Here is an 18,759-nt window from a genome sequence, read left to right on the forward strand (position 1 = left end):
AATACTAGACAAAGTACAGCTTCTGCTAGAGACATTGCTGCTCAGATTGGAGAGGAACTGCAGAATTTAACACTGTCCTAGCTTGTACTAGGGAGCTACTGTTCAACACAGATGTCTTCAGGGAAAATGCAGGGTTTTTGCTGACTGGAGTCTCAGTTCCAAGGAATAAAGATGAAACTGTTTTGTCTTCCAGGTCAGCCCCAGCTAATGTTGACAGCAGGACCCAGCGTCGCAGTTCCTCCCCAGGCACCTTTTGGCTATGGCTACACCGCACCTCCGTACGGGCAGCCGCAGCCTGGCTTTGGGTACAGCATGTGAGGGGCAGCACCAGGCAGTTTGGAGCTAGTGTTATTTTCTTACTGAAACTCCACCGTCCCTCCCCGCTTTAACTCATAACAGGGAAAAGCAAAGAGTTTGACCTCGTGTTCTTGTCACCTTGATTTCATGAAGGACTGTTTTTTCTAGCGCAAACTGTTTGAATCACTTCTGTTAAATCTCTTTTTTCCACATTCCATGTCATTTAGGCTTTACTTTAAAGAGGGGAATAGTTTAAACGACTTTGTTCAAGTGGGCTTTTGCAGGACTGCTTATTACCATTAAGTCTATTGTGAAGATTCTGATTTGCACTCTATAGTGTTAAACTCTAATATTGAATCTTAAGTTCCTTGTATGTGAGCAGCTTACAGTATGTACTGTCTATCCTAAACGCATTTAAGTCTCACTGTATACTGGGAGAAAGCTAAAGCAAAGATTACTTGTATTTGACCTTGCAAGACTTGCTGACCAGAGACAACACTAATCAGCATATCCTACCCTGGTTGGATTGCATAGCTCTAAAAGAATTTACAATGCGTACAGACAACCTTGCCTGACTTAAAATGAGTAAAAGGGTTTTGTTTGGGTTTTATTTCCCTTAACCTATGCAGGTTTTTCCAGTTATGCATATAGAAAATGCTAGTGTCTTTTTGCTCACTCCATATGTAACAGATGACCTTATGTTGTGCTGTATCCTGTGCTTTTTGTGGGACATTCCATTCAGGAACAGAGCACCATGATTCCAATCTGTGTATTTACTAACCCTGCCCTGAGGTTTGTGTATGTTGGATATTGTGGTGTTTTAGATCACTGTTTTGAGTGTACAGAAGAGAGAATTCGAGCATATTGCTGTTTTGTTTGTGCAATTTGAAATTACTCAATTGAAAAATAAATTACTGGACTGTGGACATGCTGCACAGCAGTAGCTTCACTTTACTGTCTTCAAAAACAACCTTTGAGGTTGAACCAAGTATTACAGTGCTAATAGTATGGGGTGTGCCAGGGGTGTAGGGTCGGGGGTTTGAGGGGCCACGAGAAGAGCAGCAATGGAGGCCATGAGTGGGGTCTTGCACTGAGGGGGCAATACAAGAAAATATGTAATGCTTTTTCTATAGAAAGATTATGTCAGAGAGGAGAAAATAGCACTTTTCACTGGTTGGCTGCAGTGTGGTCAACTCCAGCATATTTGCCCAGATGATACATTAGGGTTGTAGTACGGTGTCAGTTAAATTGAGATCACGTTCTAGGTATGTAAGTTGCCTTAAATATATTTAGCTTCAAATAAAATTGACTTAAATGTTTCTCTATGAATACTGTCATAATTGAGTGTAATGAGTATTGCAGCACTGGCCATATCTGTGATAGGTGGAGAAGCTTCTGTCTCCTACCCAGGAATTGGCCTCAAGCGTCAGGTTCCAGCTCTGAGGCTGAACCTCCTCCCTGCTCACTCTTGTGCCTCACACAGTTGCCACGTGTGATCCTGTCAGCAGAGCAGTCCCATGGGTAATGGAAGGTGGCAGCAGCTCTGGGGGTGGGTATAACCTGCCATGGGCTGTAGGTCTTTGTTCAAGAGTGGTGGAACAAAAGGCTGCAGGGAGCAGTGTCATTCTTAAGAGGTGCTGTATAAAAACTCCTCCATCCTGTGTTTATTCTGTTGGTCTTTCTGACACTCCTTCTGGGTCTAGAAAGTTGAGACAAATCATTTTTTCTTTTAAATTGTAGATACTCCAGGGGAAGACGTGGCTGGAGGAGGTGTGCTCAAAAGAGCTGTTGTGTGAGAGTTCTGCTGTTAGAAAACTGACTCTCAGAAACTCCACCTCCTTCAAAGTGCAGGAAACTTCATAGTTAGACCTACACTTAAGCCACAAGTACAGAATTCACACCTGAGCTGCTATGAGTGTGCTCTGAACTAGCCAGTAGCATCTGCAAACAAGTGCTTCCTTAAATCCAGGAAGACCTGTAATCCCAACTCAGGATTTAAGTTAGTCCCTGTACTACCTGTTTATATGTAGGGCAACTCCCTCTACCTTGCATGGCCTAAAGCAGTTTCTCACTGCTGCTTGCTGGCTCTGCATGGCAAAGCCTGTGTGACTTGGTCAGTCCCACAGCAGTTACAAGCTCTCCCCATTAGAAACTCTGCAGGAGGTTGCTACAACCCCGCAGCTGTATGGGGCAATTACTCCTTCAGCAGCTGCTCCCTTTGAATTAAAGAATTGATCTCAAAAAAACCACCTTAAAGGCAGAGAGGGAGAACCTGCCATTGTTAACACATGGCAAAAATTACCTTTTTAAGCCATTAACCAAGACCAAGTGCAATATCCTTAACTTATACACTGGGTTCTTTCTTACAGATAGCAAAACTCTGCCACCTCTTTCCTCAACTCCCCCCTCAAGCAGAGCATTTTCTTTCCCAGTCTAGAACACAACATAGAACGATTTGCAAATTCAGATCTCTTGCAAAAACTGGTTTTTTATTTACCCAGAGAGAAGACAGGGAAAAATCCCCCAAACTCTGGGTTGACCCCTTCTGTACTGATCCACATCACTGCATTCACACTGCTTTGGTCCCCAGGTCAGAAGAGTTTTAGATGACCAGAAACTTTATCTATGACATCAGCTGGTCCTGGCCCTATACCAAGGACTGTCTTGGAGCCTGGAGCTATCTGAGTACGACCTGCATCTTGGATTAAGCTCACAGTCAGCCCAAGCTGCTTGGCATTGGTCAGGAGTTGGAGCAGTGTCTCTTCATCCGGAGCTTTGAGCACCACTTTAGGTTGGCCACAGTACTCCCACTGTTTCAGGAGTTCAGGATTTCTTTTCTGGACTTGCTTGTAAGCAGAAACAGCAGCGTGGGAACACTGTGCTGCTACTTTACCCTTTCCCATCTTCAAATCATTGCGGACAATCAGCACCATCTTGAACTCCCCTGACTCTCCCATGATGTCACCGTCGCTCTCCAGATTGTTTTCGGGTGCAGATGAAGCATTTCTATCTTCGGGCTTTGAAAATTTTCTGTGAATGTCCCATCCCACAAGTATTCCAGCGAGAAATCCACCAATAAAATGGCAGAACTCGGGTTGAAACAAGAAGTCCATGATGGATTTCAGAGACTGGTTGGGAAAGAGGGAGGGGAAAGGACAGAATTTACTCAAGCATTTGCAGCTGGGGTGAGTGCAGGTACTTACCTGCAGACAAGAAACGTTTGTTAAAAAAAACGCCTCAGCTCCAATCTCAACCTATCCTGATGCAATTTGAGGCTGTTTCCTCCTGTCCTGTCACTCGTTACTGGAGGAAAAAAGGCCCTAGCTCACTGCAGCCTCCTGTCAGGGAGTTGCAGAGAGTTCTGCTGGCTCCCCTCAGCCTCCTCTTCTCCAGGCCCAACACCCCCATTCCCTCAGCCCCTCCCTAGTACCTTTGTGCTCCCAGCTCCGCTGCTCGACTGTGGCCACGCTGCAGCCCCTCAGTGTCCCTCTGGCAGTAAGTGAGGGGCCCAACCCTGATCCCAGCCCTCGAGCCGCAGCCTCCCCAGGGCCCAGCACAGGGGACAATCCCTGCTGCCCCCCCACTGCTGCTCCCAGCCAGGACGCCCTTGGCCTTCCCGCCCACCTGGGCGCGCCGCTGGCTCATCAGCCGCTGCAGATCAACCCCACCAGGGCCTTTTCCGCCGGAAGGTCTGAACACGATGGAAGAAAGGAGGCCAAAGCCGAGGGCGAGTGAGGCCGCGCGGAGCCGCTGCGGGCCCGAGGGTCGCGGCGCCGTGAGGGGCTCCGGCCGCGCTCACGCGCCCGCGCCGCCCTGCACTGCCGCCTCGCCGACGCGCGGAAATGACGCCACAGGCGCGCGCCAGCGGGACGAGGGGAACCCGCCACACGCGGCGGCGAGCGCGCGGCGCGCCGGAAGTGACGCACGCCGGTGAGCTGAGAGGGGCGGCTTCGGCCCTGCCTCTACTTCCGGGTTGGCCCAGGCCCAGCCGCAGCTGCCGGCGCGGAGCGGGGTGAGTGCGGCCGGGGCCGGTCGAGGGCTGAGCCGAGACTCGTCTCGATTCCCGCAGGGGCTTCCCCGGCGGGCCGCGGGCCGCGCCGCCGTCCCCTCAGCGGCACCTGCCCACCTTCCCCCCTTGCGCCCCCTCAGCGCCGACCTTGGGGCCGCTCCCGTCTCCGTGGTGACGGCCGCGGCCGGCGCGGGCTGCGCTGGAGGCGGGACGCTGGCCGCGGGGCTCGCCACAGGCTTGCCGGGGGTCGGGGAGCCGTCAGCAGCAGTGGGATCGGTGGCGACCGGGGGCACCGTGACCCAGCGCCGGCCCCTGTCGTGTTCTGCCAACGCGGGGATGGGTGAACCGGGGAGGGGAACCGGGAGGCGACCGCAGGCTGAGCGGTGCAAGGGAGGAGGCGGTTGGGAGGGGGAAGAGCCGTCTTCGCGGCGCTGGGAGCACGGGAGAAAGCTCGTCGCGACCGTTGAGCAGAGCTGTACTGCTGCGGGCTCATCCCCCCTCCCGCGGGAGACCGGCTCGGGTCGCTTCGCGTCACGCCGGACAAAACCCCGGAAACTACGTGTTAGAATCGTTCTGCCTTGGCCCAAGGGATGGTGCCTGATGACACAGGGAGAAATTCATCCTTCTAGCTGCAGAGTCGGCTACCGATGGGTTTTGGCTGCTTCTCCGGTGGAGAACTGTTGTGCTTTCCCGAACGGGTTGCTAACGGCATCTTCTGCATCATGCCGACTGTACTTGTTCCCAGAGACTGTTTGTGGCTTGTTTTGTGGACTTGAGTAGTTGGGCCAAAGTCCATAAAACTCTTAATGTTTCATTTGTGGTGACTGAAGTTAAGCAACTAGATGTGTGAGTTTGAGTTTTAGTTCTCTGGCCAATGTCATCCACTGATTACATAAGAAAACAAAGCAGCAATGTTCCCACTTTGTTCCAGTTTTGCCTCTAACATATTTGGCGAGCTATTTGGGTGACCTGGTCCTGGTCAGGTCATGACTTACTTTAGAAAGGGTAGCAAGTTTGTTTGAGAATGCGTGTTTATCTCTAAAAGTGCTGTGAAATCAGGTTATCCACTCCAGACTACACGTATGACCTTTCTTCAGGCTTCTCTCCTGTCCTTGTTTTCTCTGCAATGTGCTTACCCACAAGTGGGTATCCTGGTTTAGTTACTGTTAATAACATGGGCTGAGCACTCCAAGGTGGTGAGAGTGTGATATTCCTCTTTTACACCTTGGAGCATGTGAATGTTGCTTGAGCAGTGGCTTTTGGTAGAGGTTGACTGTCAGCAATTGTGTTCTTCTAAGGTTGTTTCACCCAAGTTCCTGCCAGATAGGTCCACTGGGGCTTCTCATGCTTTATACCTTATGACAGCATATATAAGCTCTTCTCAATGCATTGGTTTGCCTACTGAAATGGGCTTTGTGCTGTCAGTCCTCTTCAAGCCATTATTTCTGCAGAGTGGATGGACTTTTCTTGATTCCTTGTTAAGTGGCAGTTATCACAATGGCTTCATCCCTTGTTTTCAGATGAGAGTTTGAAAAAAACATGTGTCCAGTTGTGAAATGAGAGGTGAGTGCTGCTTATTAATTTGAGCTAAGCTTCCTGTCCTACTGAACAGCTGAAATCAATGGTACTTGTGGTTTCTGTGTGAAAGGATGAGCTGTAGTAGCTTTGAAGTGGCTTGTAGTAATGAGGAAGGTGAGTATGCTGGAAGCAAACCTCTTAGCTGGAACATTTGTGTTCTTGCCACTGGAGAGCTCTTTTCCTGTGGTTGGCTTTGAATATCTTTTGACTGTCACAACTCTTTCTGACTTCACTTTGTGAATGCTTCCTCTTAGAATGTTCTGTGTAATTAGTGCATGTATTGAGATCTCTTATTCCTTAACAAGTTTTGGTTTTAAACCAGAAACTATTCCTCCTGATGTATAATAAGAGTAGATTAGCTTTTCTGATATAATGGTGATGGGAAACGTACTGTTACCTGCAGGTTAGAACTTTAACTTCTGTGATTGTGGAGAAGTGTGAGCTGGATGGACTTTGCTAGTCCATGAGAACGAAGGGCACAGCCTTGAAGCTGTTGCAATGTAAGCTTTTTGTATTCTTAGATCAGGCTGTAGCTCTAGTCATGAGGCAGCACCAAGCTGGTTTGGTGGTGCACTGACCCACCAACTGACTCAGGAGACAGAAGTTAAAAGTAAGGCAGGCAGCTGTTCAGGGTATTTCAGACTTGTTGAAAAAATACTCTTCTCTCTTCCAAGGCTCAGAATTGGCTGCTGTGATTCACCTTGTGCAGGCAGTGTATGGCCAAGCAAGCTATAGTGGAACCTGCATTGGTTCTAGCTAGAGATGGTTAATGTCTATGAAAAGCAGAAACTGTTGTTTCAGGAGCATATTTCAGCTGCTGTTTTCTGTGGGGTTTGTTAGGTCCATCTGTTCATTCCCTTTCATCTGTGCTGTACCTCCTCTTACAGAAGAAGCACTCTGGAGGTAACGGCTTGTCACATTCACACATCCTCTTGTCGGAAAACTGTGTCCCAGCACTTGCAAGATAGGATAAAGACAAAGTTCCCCCCAAATGTGCACTCTCCACCTGTTACTGGAGGAGTTAGGTGGCAATTCTTAAAGGTGAGGTTGTATTCTTATGTTTTTAACTCTTCATTCTTCCATAGTCAGATGTTAGCAGTCCTTTTGTAGTGCAGTGTGTGTTACCTTCTTGTGAGATTCCTGTGACTGACCTTTCTTCTGTGCTGTTGATGGTGGAGAACTTAACTGTCACCTTCTGAATGCAGAAAGCAGTTTGAGGGCTGTCAGACAAACATCTTGAGAGATAGTATGTGCATGGATTTCTGTATAGCCCTGTGAAGGTGACTGTGTCAGTTTATTGCCTGAATATCAAGTTATGATCTTTTCCCAATGCTTCAAAAAACTTTTCAAAGCCTTTTCTCTTTGCTTGTGTTGGTCTTTCCGAGTCACACTCTCAGCAGCATATTTCACCTTCTCTGATAAACTAAGAGAAGTTTTCTCAGCTGCTGCTTGAGTGTCGTCCCAGTCAGCAGAGGAGCAGTCTTGTTCTGTAAGCTGTGATCTGCACCCCACACCTGCTGCCTCCTGCTAGCCTGAGAAGCATGGGACTGACCTCTGATGTGCATTGTAGTGTGAGATGCTGCACTGATAGTGTTCACATTCCCAGTTATTTCAGTTCCCTTTCTTTAATTTAAACCCTCTTTTTGGAAGTTTCAGCAAGACATCACTGCAAAGACTAAAACAACATGGATTTTGTCTTTTCTACCATCTGCCATGCCTTTTCATCTATATATTGTAGAGTGACTCTACCATGTTATTGTAGCACCTGATTCTACTGCTGGGTCTACACAGACAACCCTCAACATTCATGTTTCACCTGAGAAAATCCATCAAAGAGAATGGTTTGATATAAGTGGCCTTAACGGCGGGGATAGAACTTTTAGTAACTTCAGAAGAAAAGGCATGGGATCTCTAAAGCTCATGTTACAGCAATATTAAATCATTCTTTCCTAAAGCATATCCAAAGTCTTCTTTGGGCAAATGGAAATTTTAACTCTGAATTGTCAGAGTTAAATGATTTTTAACCATTTTGAAATGGTTTCTGGCCAGGAATTGAAAAATAGGTCTGGTGTAGAGAGGCATAACCCACTAAAGGGAGACCTGTCGTCTTTAACTGAGTTATTTTTCCTTTGAGGGATTAAGTTATTTTAGTTAGAAAAACATTTTAATATGGGAATAAATGCACTTGTATCAAAGTAACCCATTATAGCTAAATCTGTGGAGATTTTTAGCCTCTTTCAGACACGTCCTAATTTCCTTTAATTGAGTGCTTCCCCTGAGTGTTAAAGGACTGCAAAAAAATCTAGTGCTCCTTCTATTTTGTATCATCTTTAGGAAAGCTGTTAACCTTCAAGTTAGGAACTGTGTCAGTTTTGTGTCACATGATGAACAGCATTATCTTACGCTGTAGGGACAGAAGGTTTTGAAGAGCAGCCGCTTTGGTCTTGATTATCTACAGAGCTGAGGACATAGTTGTGTTCAAGTACAGAAGAAACAGTGAAGAGTGACATAGTTGTGCGGCACTGGAAGGGTATGTAATGTTTCGCTTCAAGACTGATCTCATCCTTTACCTAAATGTGTTCATGTGCCAGGCAGGCTTTGACTTTTGAGGGAAGGTGCTCCCCCAACTGCTACTTTGCCAAAAAAGTTAAGGTGTTCCCTGTGTTAATCTTGCCTCTGTAGAGCATCTGATGACTGAAGCAAAGCCATGTTACAGGTGTGTAACACTGTCTTGTTTAGGGTAATTCCTTACCCACATATGAAAGTCTGTTTTCGGTCTTTTGTTCTCTTTGTTGTTATTGAAGAACAGCCATGTAGATAAAGATGAGGAAGTGGTCAGCAGAAAAGTTGAGGAGGAAGAAGCAGCAGGATATTGTCAGAGTTGGGACATTTGTCTCAAAATGCAAGAAATCCCAAAAGACTGAAAATGGTGCTTCTCTAAGGTGGCTGGGAGAAAACATCAGCCAAATGGTCTAAGCTATAAAACTGGTTCTAGCAGCTGTGTGGCAAGTAACTGATGGAGATGAGAGTCAGGGTTCCAGGGCCTCTCTTATTAAGAAGTGTTAAGAATTAGTGATTCAAACAACGTCTGGGAAAGCAGTGAGATCATTTAGAATAGTTTAACAGCATCCTTGTTGTTTCAGCACATTGGAAAGGAGTCCTCAAAAACCCTCAGTACAGAACATAAGTCCACGTTCTGCTCACAAAGCACCCAACTGCCTGGTCTTAAACGGTTTCCTTTTACGTCAGCGCACCCAGCACTTGGATTGCACCCTCCCCAGAGCTTCAGAAAGAAGAGACTTTTGTCCTTTTCTCTGATGACAGAGTGCAGAGATTGCAGTGCCTAAATTTGTTATGTTCTCATGCTCTAATAGCTTGTTTTGCTTTCTCTCACTTTGGCTGTGAGTGCCAGTCACAGTTACTGTAAGCCCTTTTTGTTGACCAATTTAAATTTTTGACTAGCAATAATTGTCTTTTTATACTTAGTGTTATGAATTGCACTAAAGCTGAATAGTGTATTGTGGGCTATTTGTTCAGCCCTACAAAGAAGTTCTTGTGTGAGCATCGCTCTAACAAATGATCTAAGCATCTCTGATACAAAAACAGTTCAAAGTTGTTTTTCTCACTCTTTTAAATAGTTTATTTTTACATTTGCTGGTAACTACTCAATACATCAGGCAAATTTATTTTTGGTTATGGACTCAGTCTTTTTCAGCATTCATAAAAAGTGAAGTTCTGCTCAGCAGATGGAATTTCCCTCATGGAATGGTGTAGACTTGAAGATGTAGATGCAGTTAATGAAGGATAACTCAGTTTTGGATCAGCCTCCCACTCTAGTTAATCTCCATGGGGAGACATTAGTGCAGGACTAGTGATTTTACTAAGGGTCAACCAGAGCAACAGACCAGAGAACTGGGCATTCTGGATGCACATCCTCTAGTTCCTGATGCTACAATACTTTAAGTATAATTAAACTTTAGTAAACCAAGAGGTTTTTTTCTGAAGCCAGGAAGGGTTTGATTTCTGAATTACAGCTCATTTGGACTTGCCATGTGAATAGGTATCAAATCTCCCAGTCAACTGGACTTTTAAATACAAGTCTTTAGAGTTTTTCTACAGAATGGTTGAACTTCAAGACCTGTTTAACAAGTATTTGCCCTGCAGAAGTGGGCAAGGGGATTATTAATCTGCGTTGCTGTAAACATTGACTTGTGTATTTGAGGTAGCCTTATGCAAAGCTAATCCCAGATTATTGACTTTCCAGGCAGACAGGGTAAAACTGACTCTGTTAGTTGAGCTTGTGAAAGCTGTAGTATGTGTGTAACACTTGAGATTCCCAGGGACTGATGATTTTTTTGCCACTAAGAAGTTTAACGGACTGTGGTGGAATTTGGTTCACAGAGAGGAAGTTGTGTACAGCTTGGATTTTAGCATTAAATGTGGAGTGTGGTTTGAATTACAGCAAATTAACTTTCTTAATGTAATTAAACTGAAAGCAGAGACCAAACCAATTGAGAGTTGAATTTTGAAGACTGGACTTGCACAAGGGAAGAAGATGGATTTCAAAATGAGGAATATGTGGCTTCCAGTTAAGTTGTTGAGGTTTTTTTAATGTTAGTTATATTTAAGCCAACAAAATGTGACTGAAGTTCCCTAAACCAGAACATATTTTTTCTAGTGTGGCTGTGTTCAGAACAGCTCTGATGGCTGTTGCTTCCTGAACAGTTTTCTGAGAACATCAAGCTTTCTAACTCTGGATGCCCAATTTTTATAGTCCCCTTCTGCAATTTGAGCTTTGTGTGTGTAAATGTGTAGTGTGTGAGTGATATACATATGTGTGTGTACCTGTAAGCTGATATTGTGTATGTATACAAATATTTATATATATGAAACGATGAGAGGGCTGCCAGCAAGTGCAGTCAGCAGAAACAAGAGACTCCACCATCTACAGGGACTTAGCATCCTAATGAAATCAGGAGGTGGCTAAACATTTGATCCTTGTATCACCATAGCGACTGCCTGGTTGTCCTCAACTCAGTCCTGGTGTAACTCCACTGACTTCCAGAGTATCAGGCTGCTGTAACACTTATTTGAGGAGAGGAGGAGGTTCACATTTCTCTGGTGTTCAACTGTCAGTTTAGGGCAAACTTTTGATTGCAAGAGACTTCAGGATGATGCTGGAGAGGCCCTGCTGCAGCAGGTCAGCCCTCTGTTCTCATTGTCTGACTATGGAGCCCTTCAGCATTTTTCAGAAGGAAACCTTTGCAAGGCTGTTTTATTAGTTGTGGTGGTCTGAGTATTTTATGGTCCAAGGTTCAATGAATAGAAACTGTAACATGCCAGAGATGAGTTTCTGCTGGCTTGTTTAACTAGACAGATTTCAGTGCACTTCATTCAAGAAGAAGGTGTTGGAGGAAAGCTCTATCCCAGGACCTTGATGCTTTTGACTGTTGGGTTTTAAGTAAAACCTCTTTAATCATCCCATTCTAGCTAGCAGGTTTTTCTGTTTTACAAATAGTGCACAAGGCTTGTATTTGTTTAGAAGAATATCTGCCTAAAACTGACTTGTGAAACCCTGGAAATGTGAAATGAACAGAGGGTCTGAAATCTTTTAACATTTTATTTTAAAACCCAAAAAACTTATGACAGTCCTGTTTACCAAACCTGAGCTGCTGCTTGGCTCTTAAGCCTAACATAAACCAAAGGGGAAGCAGATTTGTTTGCATTCATTTCCTCCCCTAGACAGTTTTATATAACCTGTCATTTTAATATTGCACTGCTGCTCTTTCCAACAAAAGCAGCAAATCAAAACCTGTAAATCATATTTGCTTAGAGGGAGAAACACAATGCAAATAAGAAGCTTTAGCTTTGTAGGACTCTTATTGTCAAAAATAAAACTCCAGAAAGCATTGTAAGATTCAAGAGAGGATTTTTAAAGCAAGGAGTCTGGCTACTTTCTTTGTGTTCAGTTGCATAAGAATTGTCAGCTCTTCAGTTTTGTTGTAGTTGGGTTTTTTTTAAGGAGGGAAAAAGAAGCTCTTGCAACATTCTGCTTCATGCTGACTTCCAATTATTGCAGTATTAACTCCCCTGGATAAAGAAAACCACAGCTGTTCTTTTGCACTTTTTAAGGCTGATCTCACTAGAGAGAGGCTTAAACTACCAGGTAAAATAGACACGTTTTATAAAAGCCTTCCATCAGAAAACTCCTGTCCCTTGGAGAGTTTACCTTTTCTGGTTTTGGGATGTTAGACTGTGCAAAACATGAGATGCAGTTCTGTATCTTAGTTAACCATATTCAAGGCTATTTTTCAGGGTGTGAGGTTTGAGGTCTACTGGCATGCCAGCTACCTGGAAGTTAGTTTCAGAATAGATGCTTTCTTGGATGAGAATCAAGTTTTAAGCTCTTCTCGCTCAGAATTTAACTAAGTTGCTGCTTCTGGAGCCCAAAGAGTGGACTGATTAGTTGAGTGGATTGTTTAACAAGCTTTTGTTCAGTTGCTAGAAGTGAGGGAGTTTTGTTATTTAAGTGAAAAATGTATTATGGATTATTATTTATTATGTAGGTGGAAATGTTTTAGTCTTTGTCACCGTGGGAATGGAGTCAGTGTCTCCTTTGTAATGGTGTAACGCAGGATAACTGTGATTTGGATTTGAAGAACTACTGGATGTTTGTCTGTATCTTTTGACTACAGAGTAAATGAAGTCTTCATAACTAGAGACATTGTGCTCTTTGGTTTTCTTCTGCTATCAGATCCCCATACGTGACTGATCTATGAAATGGCAGAGAATGGAACAGATTGTGACCAGAGACGCATAGGAATGATCAAAGAACAGCACAATGGAAACTTTACAGGTAGGTGGAAATGACTTCTTGCTCTCAGCTGATCAGCTTGGAGTGTAAAGTACCCAGCACAATACTGAAAAGGAATTTATGTTGGTGCCCTTTATACTCAGATAATGCAAAGGGCTTCAGTGCCTGAATCCATCTTGGAAACTTCAGCCATTTCTAAATCTGAAGACTGGAGGATTTGTGCATTGTAAAGCCACAGGATAGCTTTATGCTGTGTGTTTCTGTTCAGTTTTCTCTATACTCTTTTCTCCCTCCAGAGTTCTTGTTCTGTAGTTGATATGCAGGCAAGCCCTGTAAAGCTGACTTGAGTACCAACAGAGGCTGCAACAGGACTGAGCTGAAAAACTAAGTTGGCAAATAAGTGTGGGTAGAAGTCAGGCTATACAGCCCCACCCTTTGGCACTGAAAAGTTAGTAAGAAAAATGTGTTTTCTTTTGGAAGAAATCCAGTTATTAGTCTCCAGTTTCTAGCTTTTCTGTTGACAGCTTCACTGTGATTTATCAGTTTCAGTGATAAATTACTGGCATAACAGTTAACTCCTTCATCTCCTGCCTCTCCTCTGTTTTTCCTACTGGTATTTCTGAAGTAGGCTCCTGTTCATGTTTAGGATTCATGAAAAATAACCTCAGAATGTTTCAGGAAGAGCTAACTATCCATGCCATGTAGTATAGCATAGAAATGATAATGATCTGAGCTTGTTTCCTGTCAGCTTTGAGTGTGCCAGTTCCATGTTTAATTAAGTTTTGTAACCAAGTTATTTCTCAAGTTGTAAGCAGTCTTACACCATTGTTTTTTATGTCTTTACCTTTACTAAAAACAAGGCCATAAAAACCAAAGTTGAATCATTTCTATTAGACACATTAGGTGAAAAAATAGAGAAGTGCTTGAGGCAATGAATGTGGCAAAATTTGAGGAAGAACTGAATGTATGTATGAAACAAAGTAAAGCTTTTTCATGTAAAGGTTTAAATCGTTCTGTATCTCTGAGGGAACGTGGATGCTATGCAGTGTTTGTCATAGTAGGATTTCTTTTAGTTCATCTAAAGCAACTGATGCCTACAGCTAAAGAATACAAAATCAAATGGGCTATGTGACTAATGAGGTATGCAATTTCTATGTAAATATTAGCATCTGATAAGGCAGCACGTTTCAGTTAGTGGAATAAGAGTGAAATAATCCATCTTGTCTTACAATATGCCAGGGATTCCCATTAGATGAATATTTTAAATGCAACAGCTTTTGACGAATTTAAAATTCATTTGATCTGTTGCAATGCTTTAAACACATACAGGACAGAGTACTTCTGTTTTGACTTTGTGTAGCAGTGATGTTTAAACAAGTTTGATGTGTGTTTGGATACAAGAGTTAATGTTGTGTATTTTCTCCATTGCTCTGTGATACATTTTCCTGTCTTATTTCAGAATTCATTTTCTTTAAAAGTGTAAAGAGTTACTACTGCTTGTTAACTTGACAGCCTTTAAACAAGCCCTTCTCATCCACAAAAGAGCTGGGGTTTTTATTATTGGTATTCTAAGCACAAATACCCTATTTATTAGAAGAACCGTTCTTCTGGGCTTATGTGGTAGTGTACAGGGACTGGTGTTACAGTAGTGCTGAGCTCTGCATGAGAAGGAAATCACTGCAGTTAAAAGCAACCAAACATACAGGGTCAGCCCAGCAAAGGACTGTGGTATGAAGGCAGATCCTTTTCATGAGATCACTTCCTGTCTGGTGGGCTCATTTTGGAGAAGCTGAGCAGCATGGCAAGGCTTACCATGGCCCAGGGATCCTGACTGAGAGGGTAGGTGCTATACCCAGTTATACAGTGACTAAAGAACATGTGTAATTCAATCTAGTTCACTTGGAGAAGTCTGAGAATAGCTTTGGAAGAGAACCAAATTCAAAAGTTCAAAGTGAAATACAGTCTCTGTGCTGGAGGTCAGTGACGTTTGACTTAATGTATTAACTGACTTGTAGCTGCTACTGTACATAAAGGCCAGACTTTGTTGATCTGTCCAGACCAGATAATACCAGACTTTTTGTACCCTGGGCCAATTAGATTGTTGAATAGTTGTCAGCTACGTGGAGGAAAGAAGCCACTCGATTTCCTTTGCTGGAGATCACCTGATTTCTGATACATTCAGAGCAAATGCTTTGTGATGAGTAGAAAAGATGACAGGGAGCTGACATTTGTAACCAATATTTTCAGGTAGGATGGGATCTGAACTGTCAACCTGTGCTCTTACATTTCTGTTGCTTTTCATTTGCAGATTCCTCTTTGAGTGAACGGAAGCGAAGGGACCGAGAAGAGAGGTTGAAAATCGTACTGTGGAAACAACCGCTTGTTACCTTGCAGTATTTTTTCCTGGAAACTCTAATAAGCTTGCAGGAATGGACCATAAAGTAAAGAACATTTCTTTAACTTCTACTAAGAGTTCTGGGGAAACCCATTCAGTAGGTCATTCTGACATCTCGCTTTCCCTGATGATTCACCACTTGAAATTTCTTCTTTCAGAGAACATATTTATTTTGTACCTCAGAGGGGGCTACTGGAACATTCCCCACTCCTAGCTCTGTGCTCAGACCTTCTGCATAAAAACAGTGAGGTGTCAGTGGAGGAAAATTACCAACTTCCATTCTGAAGAGTTGGATGTTCCAGTGTGAAGGAGTTGGGACAGTGTTTAGGGTTCATTAAAGCAGGAGATATTCTATTTATGACTGCAGTGTTAGGTACTGATCTGTTAATGTATGTATTGGTATTGCTAAATGATCTTCAAGTAGGTCAGCTAGGGCAGGGTTCAGGATTATGTAGAACTTGCAGTGTTTATGATGCTGCAAAGAGAACTTTGCTTCAAAGCTATGTGGTTTCTTTCACAATGAGGAATGTTTTGTTAAAACACTTTGCCTGAGCATTATTTACCCACTGGATAAAATGGACTCTTATTCCAGTTAAAAGATTTGTGAGTAGCAGTCCTGACATCCCCTGTTCGTGCTGCAATGTGTAGTTAACGTGCTAGGCTTGAGAGGGTTTAGAGTGCCAGAAGGCAAACATGGGTAAAACTGGCAACTGAAAAAGCCAAGAGCAGCAGCCATCCTAGTGCTTGTGGTATTGAATGTCTTGTGTTTGGGACTGAGTTTACAATCATTTTCCCTATCAGAAGATAGGATCTAAGATCACTGTGGATGATTCTAGCACTTGGGTTTTTGCAGGGTGAGCCAAGACTGCTGCTAATGGGCTGTGCTCACTGACCCCTCTGGGCTGAGCTCGAGGTGCTGCTGACATGTATGATCCACTAAGAGAAATTTCTTTTCTCTATTTTGATCTTCTGAAATGACTGTATGAGAAATACCACTTTTAGGTGGTGTAGTCTGAATCTCCTTTCACACCTTGCCCCTCCCTCCACTTTAACCCCCAAACCTATTTATTTTACGATGTGCAATCTTTCAACTGTCATTGAGAATTGTTTCTTTGAGAACTGTTTTATCAGATCTTACCTTGGCCATTTCTGACAACTTCCAAGCATTTCTTTAAACCCAGCAGAAATAACATTTCAGGTCTTAGTTTTAGCCTATTACCTGGCCTCCTAGACATCAAGTTTAGCTACAGATAGCACTTGCATCCTCTGCTGTACAGCACGTTGAAGTTGTCTAGCACTAGCATGGCAACATCTTTGCAGAAAATAACACTATTATAAGCCATGAAGGTGAGACCTCTGATTGACTCTTAACGATCTCCTGTGTTCCACTTTGGTTAATTGTGATTAAAATGATGGCACATTGTTTGCAGCACAAATTACTTTAAAATTAAAGGCAAGTTGGAGTGAATTTTTTCAGCTTGCTTAATGTGAAACATTTCTGACTGTTTTCTTGTGTTACATGTCTCATATTTCTGTCTTTTTCTGTCTAAATAGATACAGTAGGTATCTATTTACAGAGTACTGTAAAGATTTGTTCTTGCTGTTCACTGTGGTTCTACTCACCAGCACGGTTGGAAATGAGCACTTCTGTGTGTTCCACCCACAGCTCATCCCTTGCCTGGGGCCAGTGCAGTGCCTGCTTTGCACTTAACCATGGATGTTGTTGATGGCCCTGCCTTTGAGACTCTTGGCTGCAGAAACTGAATATTTGTTTTCAAATTGTGTTTGTTTCCAGACAATCACTTTGTTTTTCTTCCTTTCTTTTTTTTAAAGTGCATGGCTGAACTTTGATCTCACTTGACAGGGAAATGGAGATTTTTCCATAAAGAATAAAAGCTCCCAAGATATTTTCTTGGGAAGTTTATGCTTTTATAATAGCAAACCTTTCAGCTACCATTGTCCCTGCTAACTACTACAGGGATATATAAGTTACTTTGAAATGCATGCTAAAATTATGCAAAACCCTAATGCCATTTGTCTTTTTTAGATTGTGGCATCGGAGGAGTATCTTGGTGTCTTGTTTACTGATGCTTGCAGTGCTCACAGCCACCTATTACATTGAAGGAACACATCAACAGGTATGAACTTTGCAAGTTGCTTTCCTTAGTGACTAATACTTCCTGTCCCTGTGCTGAAGTAGATGTACTGGGGATTGAATGGAGTGGTCTGAAATTGTAATGTATCTTTTGAACTCCTACTCACTAAGGGTATTTTTTCTCCTGTCATGACTCCTCTCTGTTGTGTGGGGATGAGTTGTCTTTTACAGATGGGGAATGATCAGCTGCATCGTTTGATCTATTCTGTTGCCTCTGTAGGTGTTCTCGAATAAGCACACCTCCAGTGCTGCAGCACTCCTTCACATCTGCTGTTAACAAGCTTTTAATAGTGGTGTGAGCTCTTGAAATATAATGTTAAACTGAGTCACAAGAGAACTTTGTTGCTCTCAAGGAATATTTCTTCTGCTTCTATGGCAGGGTTTTCTGACCAGCTAAGACAGGCACATACTGAGATACAAAATGGTTTCACAGGTCACATCTGGTTCTGCAATGCCTCTCATACCCCCATTGTTTTCAAATAGTTGTTTAGAAGCTTTTTCCTGCTTTAATGTATGTCAAGACTAATGCTTTTTGCGTCACTTAAGTGTTGCTTAAACATTAAGTTGATGGTGTTGGCTACACCTTTCCCCTCCCCATTTCTCTTGAGTTTCAGATTTTCCTTGAGGGCAGACAGCCCTTTTAAGCCCTGCAGAGCATTTCCTTGTGCAGTGACTCTGAAATCAGTGGGTTCCCCATTTCAGAGCATTTGCCTTATGTCCATACTACTCTGATGTGTCACTGGCTGCCTGAGGGCCGTGCAGATCAGGAACAGGAGTCCTGGCTTCCCAGGACAGGCTGTGAAACACAGTGAAATAAGTTTCTTCAGCTCATTGCATTCTTGCTCACACAATCCCATGCTTGAGACCGAAGCAGTTACATGCAGAGCAAGTTGCTAGATAATAAATCAATGGCCTGTTCCTGATGGACAAGTATCTCCTTCATTAATAACTACCCTGACTGATGGCCTTGGCAGTGTGAAACCAGAGCTTGATGCACTCAACATTTGCCACTAGATGGCCCTTGCAAACTGATGTTTGGCCCCTGAGCTGGCTACTGGGCCTCCACTGCCTTAGGGCTTGGCAGAGCACTACTGCTGCAGGTTTCCTTGAGCCTGCTGGGACCAAACTGTGCCTCGAGGACTGTCAAAGTAGTGTGACCTGCACGGTCCAACCGTGCTCTCAGTTTTGAGGAGTTCTCAGTCATTTGTGTCAGAAGGTATCTGTCCATCCCCCTTTCTCCAGAGCTTATTCCCTAAAGTCCATGTCCTGCAGTTTTCACTTGCTGTTTTCAGGACTTTTTTACATCCTGGCAGTTTGAAGTTTACATAAGATGAGTGAACTTCATCTTAGTGCTGTTGATCCACATGAATGATATAAAATGACAGCTCTTCTTGGGGCTGTAGTACAGATGATGGCTTGACTCATCGTGTTGGTGTTGCTCTTGTGGCAGTGAGAGGGAGATACTGCTTCCCATTTTTCCAGTATACCCAACTGGAATTATATCCAGAATC

General features: G+C 43.5%; 3 protein-coding genes across 7 annotated transcripts in view; 2 read left to right on the plus strand and 1 right to left on the minus strand.

The window, feature by feature from the left end:
• Positions 1-1,616, plus strand: part of CLTC (clathrin heavy chain) — a 31,506-nt gene extending 29,890 nt beyond the window's left edge. Inside the window, exon 32 of the mRNA XM_062012630.1 lies at positions 194-1,616. Within this exon, the coding sequence (XP_061868614.1) occupies positions 194-318 (125 nt within the window). The 3' untranslated portion in view covers positions 319-1,616. The remainder of the gene's footprint in view (positions 1-193) is intronic.
• Positions 1,617-2,771: 1,155 nt separating this feature from the next.
• PTRH2 (peptidyl-tRNA hydrolase 2) lies at positions 2,772-4,139 on the minus strand. 2 transcript variants are annotated; one of them, XM_062012481.1, is made up of 2 exons: positions 3,922-4,139; positions 2,772-3,425 (listed from the first exon to the last, which is right to left on the minus strand). In XM_062012481.1, exons 1-2 carry the CDS (start codon positions 3,940-3,942, stop codon positions 2,889-2,891), a joined length of 558 nt encoding a protein of 185 aa, XP_061868465.1. In that variant the 5' UTR covers positions 3,943-4,139; the 3' UTR covers positions 2,772-2,888. The 2 variants fall into 2 exon arrangements, with proteins under 2 accessions (XP_061868465.1, XP_061868466.1); XM_062012482.1 differs by lacking the exon at positions 3,922-4,139 and adding an exon at positions 3,728-3,910.
• An 81-nt stretch (positions 4,140-4,220) lies between these two features.
• VMP1 (vacuole membrane protein 1) overlaps positions 4,221-18,759 on the plus strand; it is a 65,004-nt gene continuing 50,465 nt past the window's right edge. Inside the window, exons 1-6 of one of the 4 annotated variants that reach the window (XM_062012366.1) lie at positions 4,282-4,309; positions 6,772-6,925; positions 8,295-8,414; positions 12,639-12,740; positions 15,007-15,139; positions 17,141-17,231. In XM_062012366.1, coding sequence (XP_061868350.1) covers positions 12,665-12,740; positions 15,007-15,139; positions 17,141-17,231 — 300 coding nt within the window. In that variant the 5' untranslated portion in view covers positions 4,282-4,309; positions 6,772-6,925; positions 8,295-8,414; positions 12,639-12,664. Of the gene's footprint in view, positions 4,310-5,844; positions 5,870-6,771; positions 6,926-8,294; positions 8,415-12,638; positions 12,741-15,006; positions 15,140-17,140; positions 17,232-18,759 lie in introns of those variants that run through there. The other 3 variants (XM_062012364.1, XM_062012367.1, XM_062012365.1) reach the window with 3 other exon arrangements.

The sequence above is a fragment of the Colius striatus genome, chromosome 20 (assembly GCF_028858725.1).
Source record: "Colius striatus isolate bColStr4 chromosome 20, bColStr4.1.hap1, whole genome shotgun sequence".
NCBI classification, from domain to species: Eukaryota; Metazoa; Chordata; class Aves; order Coliiformes; family Coliidae; genus Colius; species Colius striatus.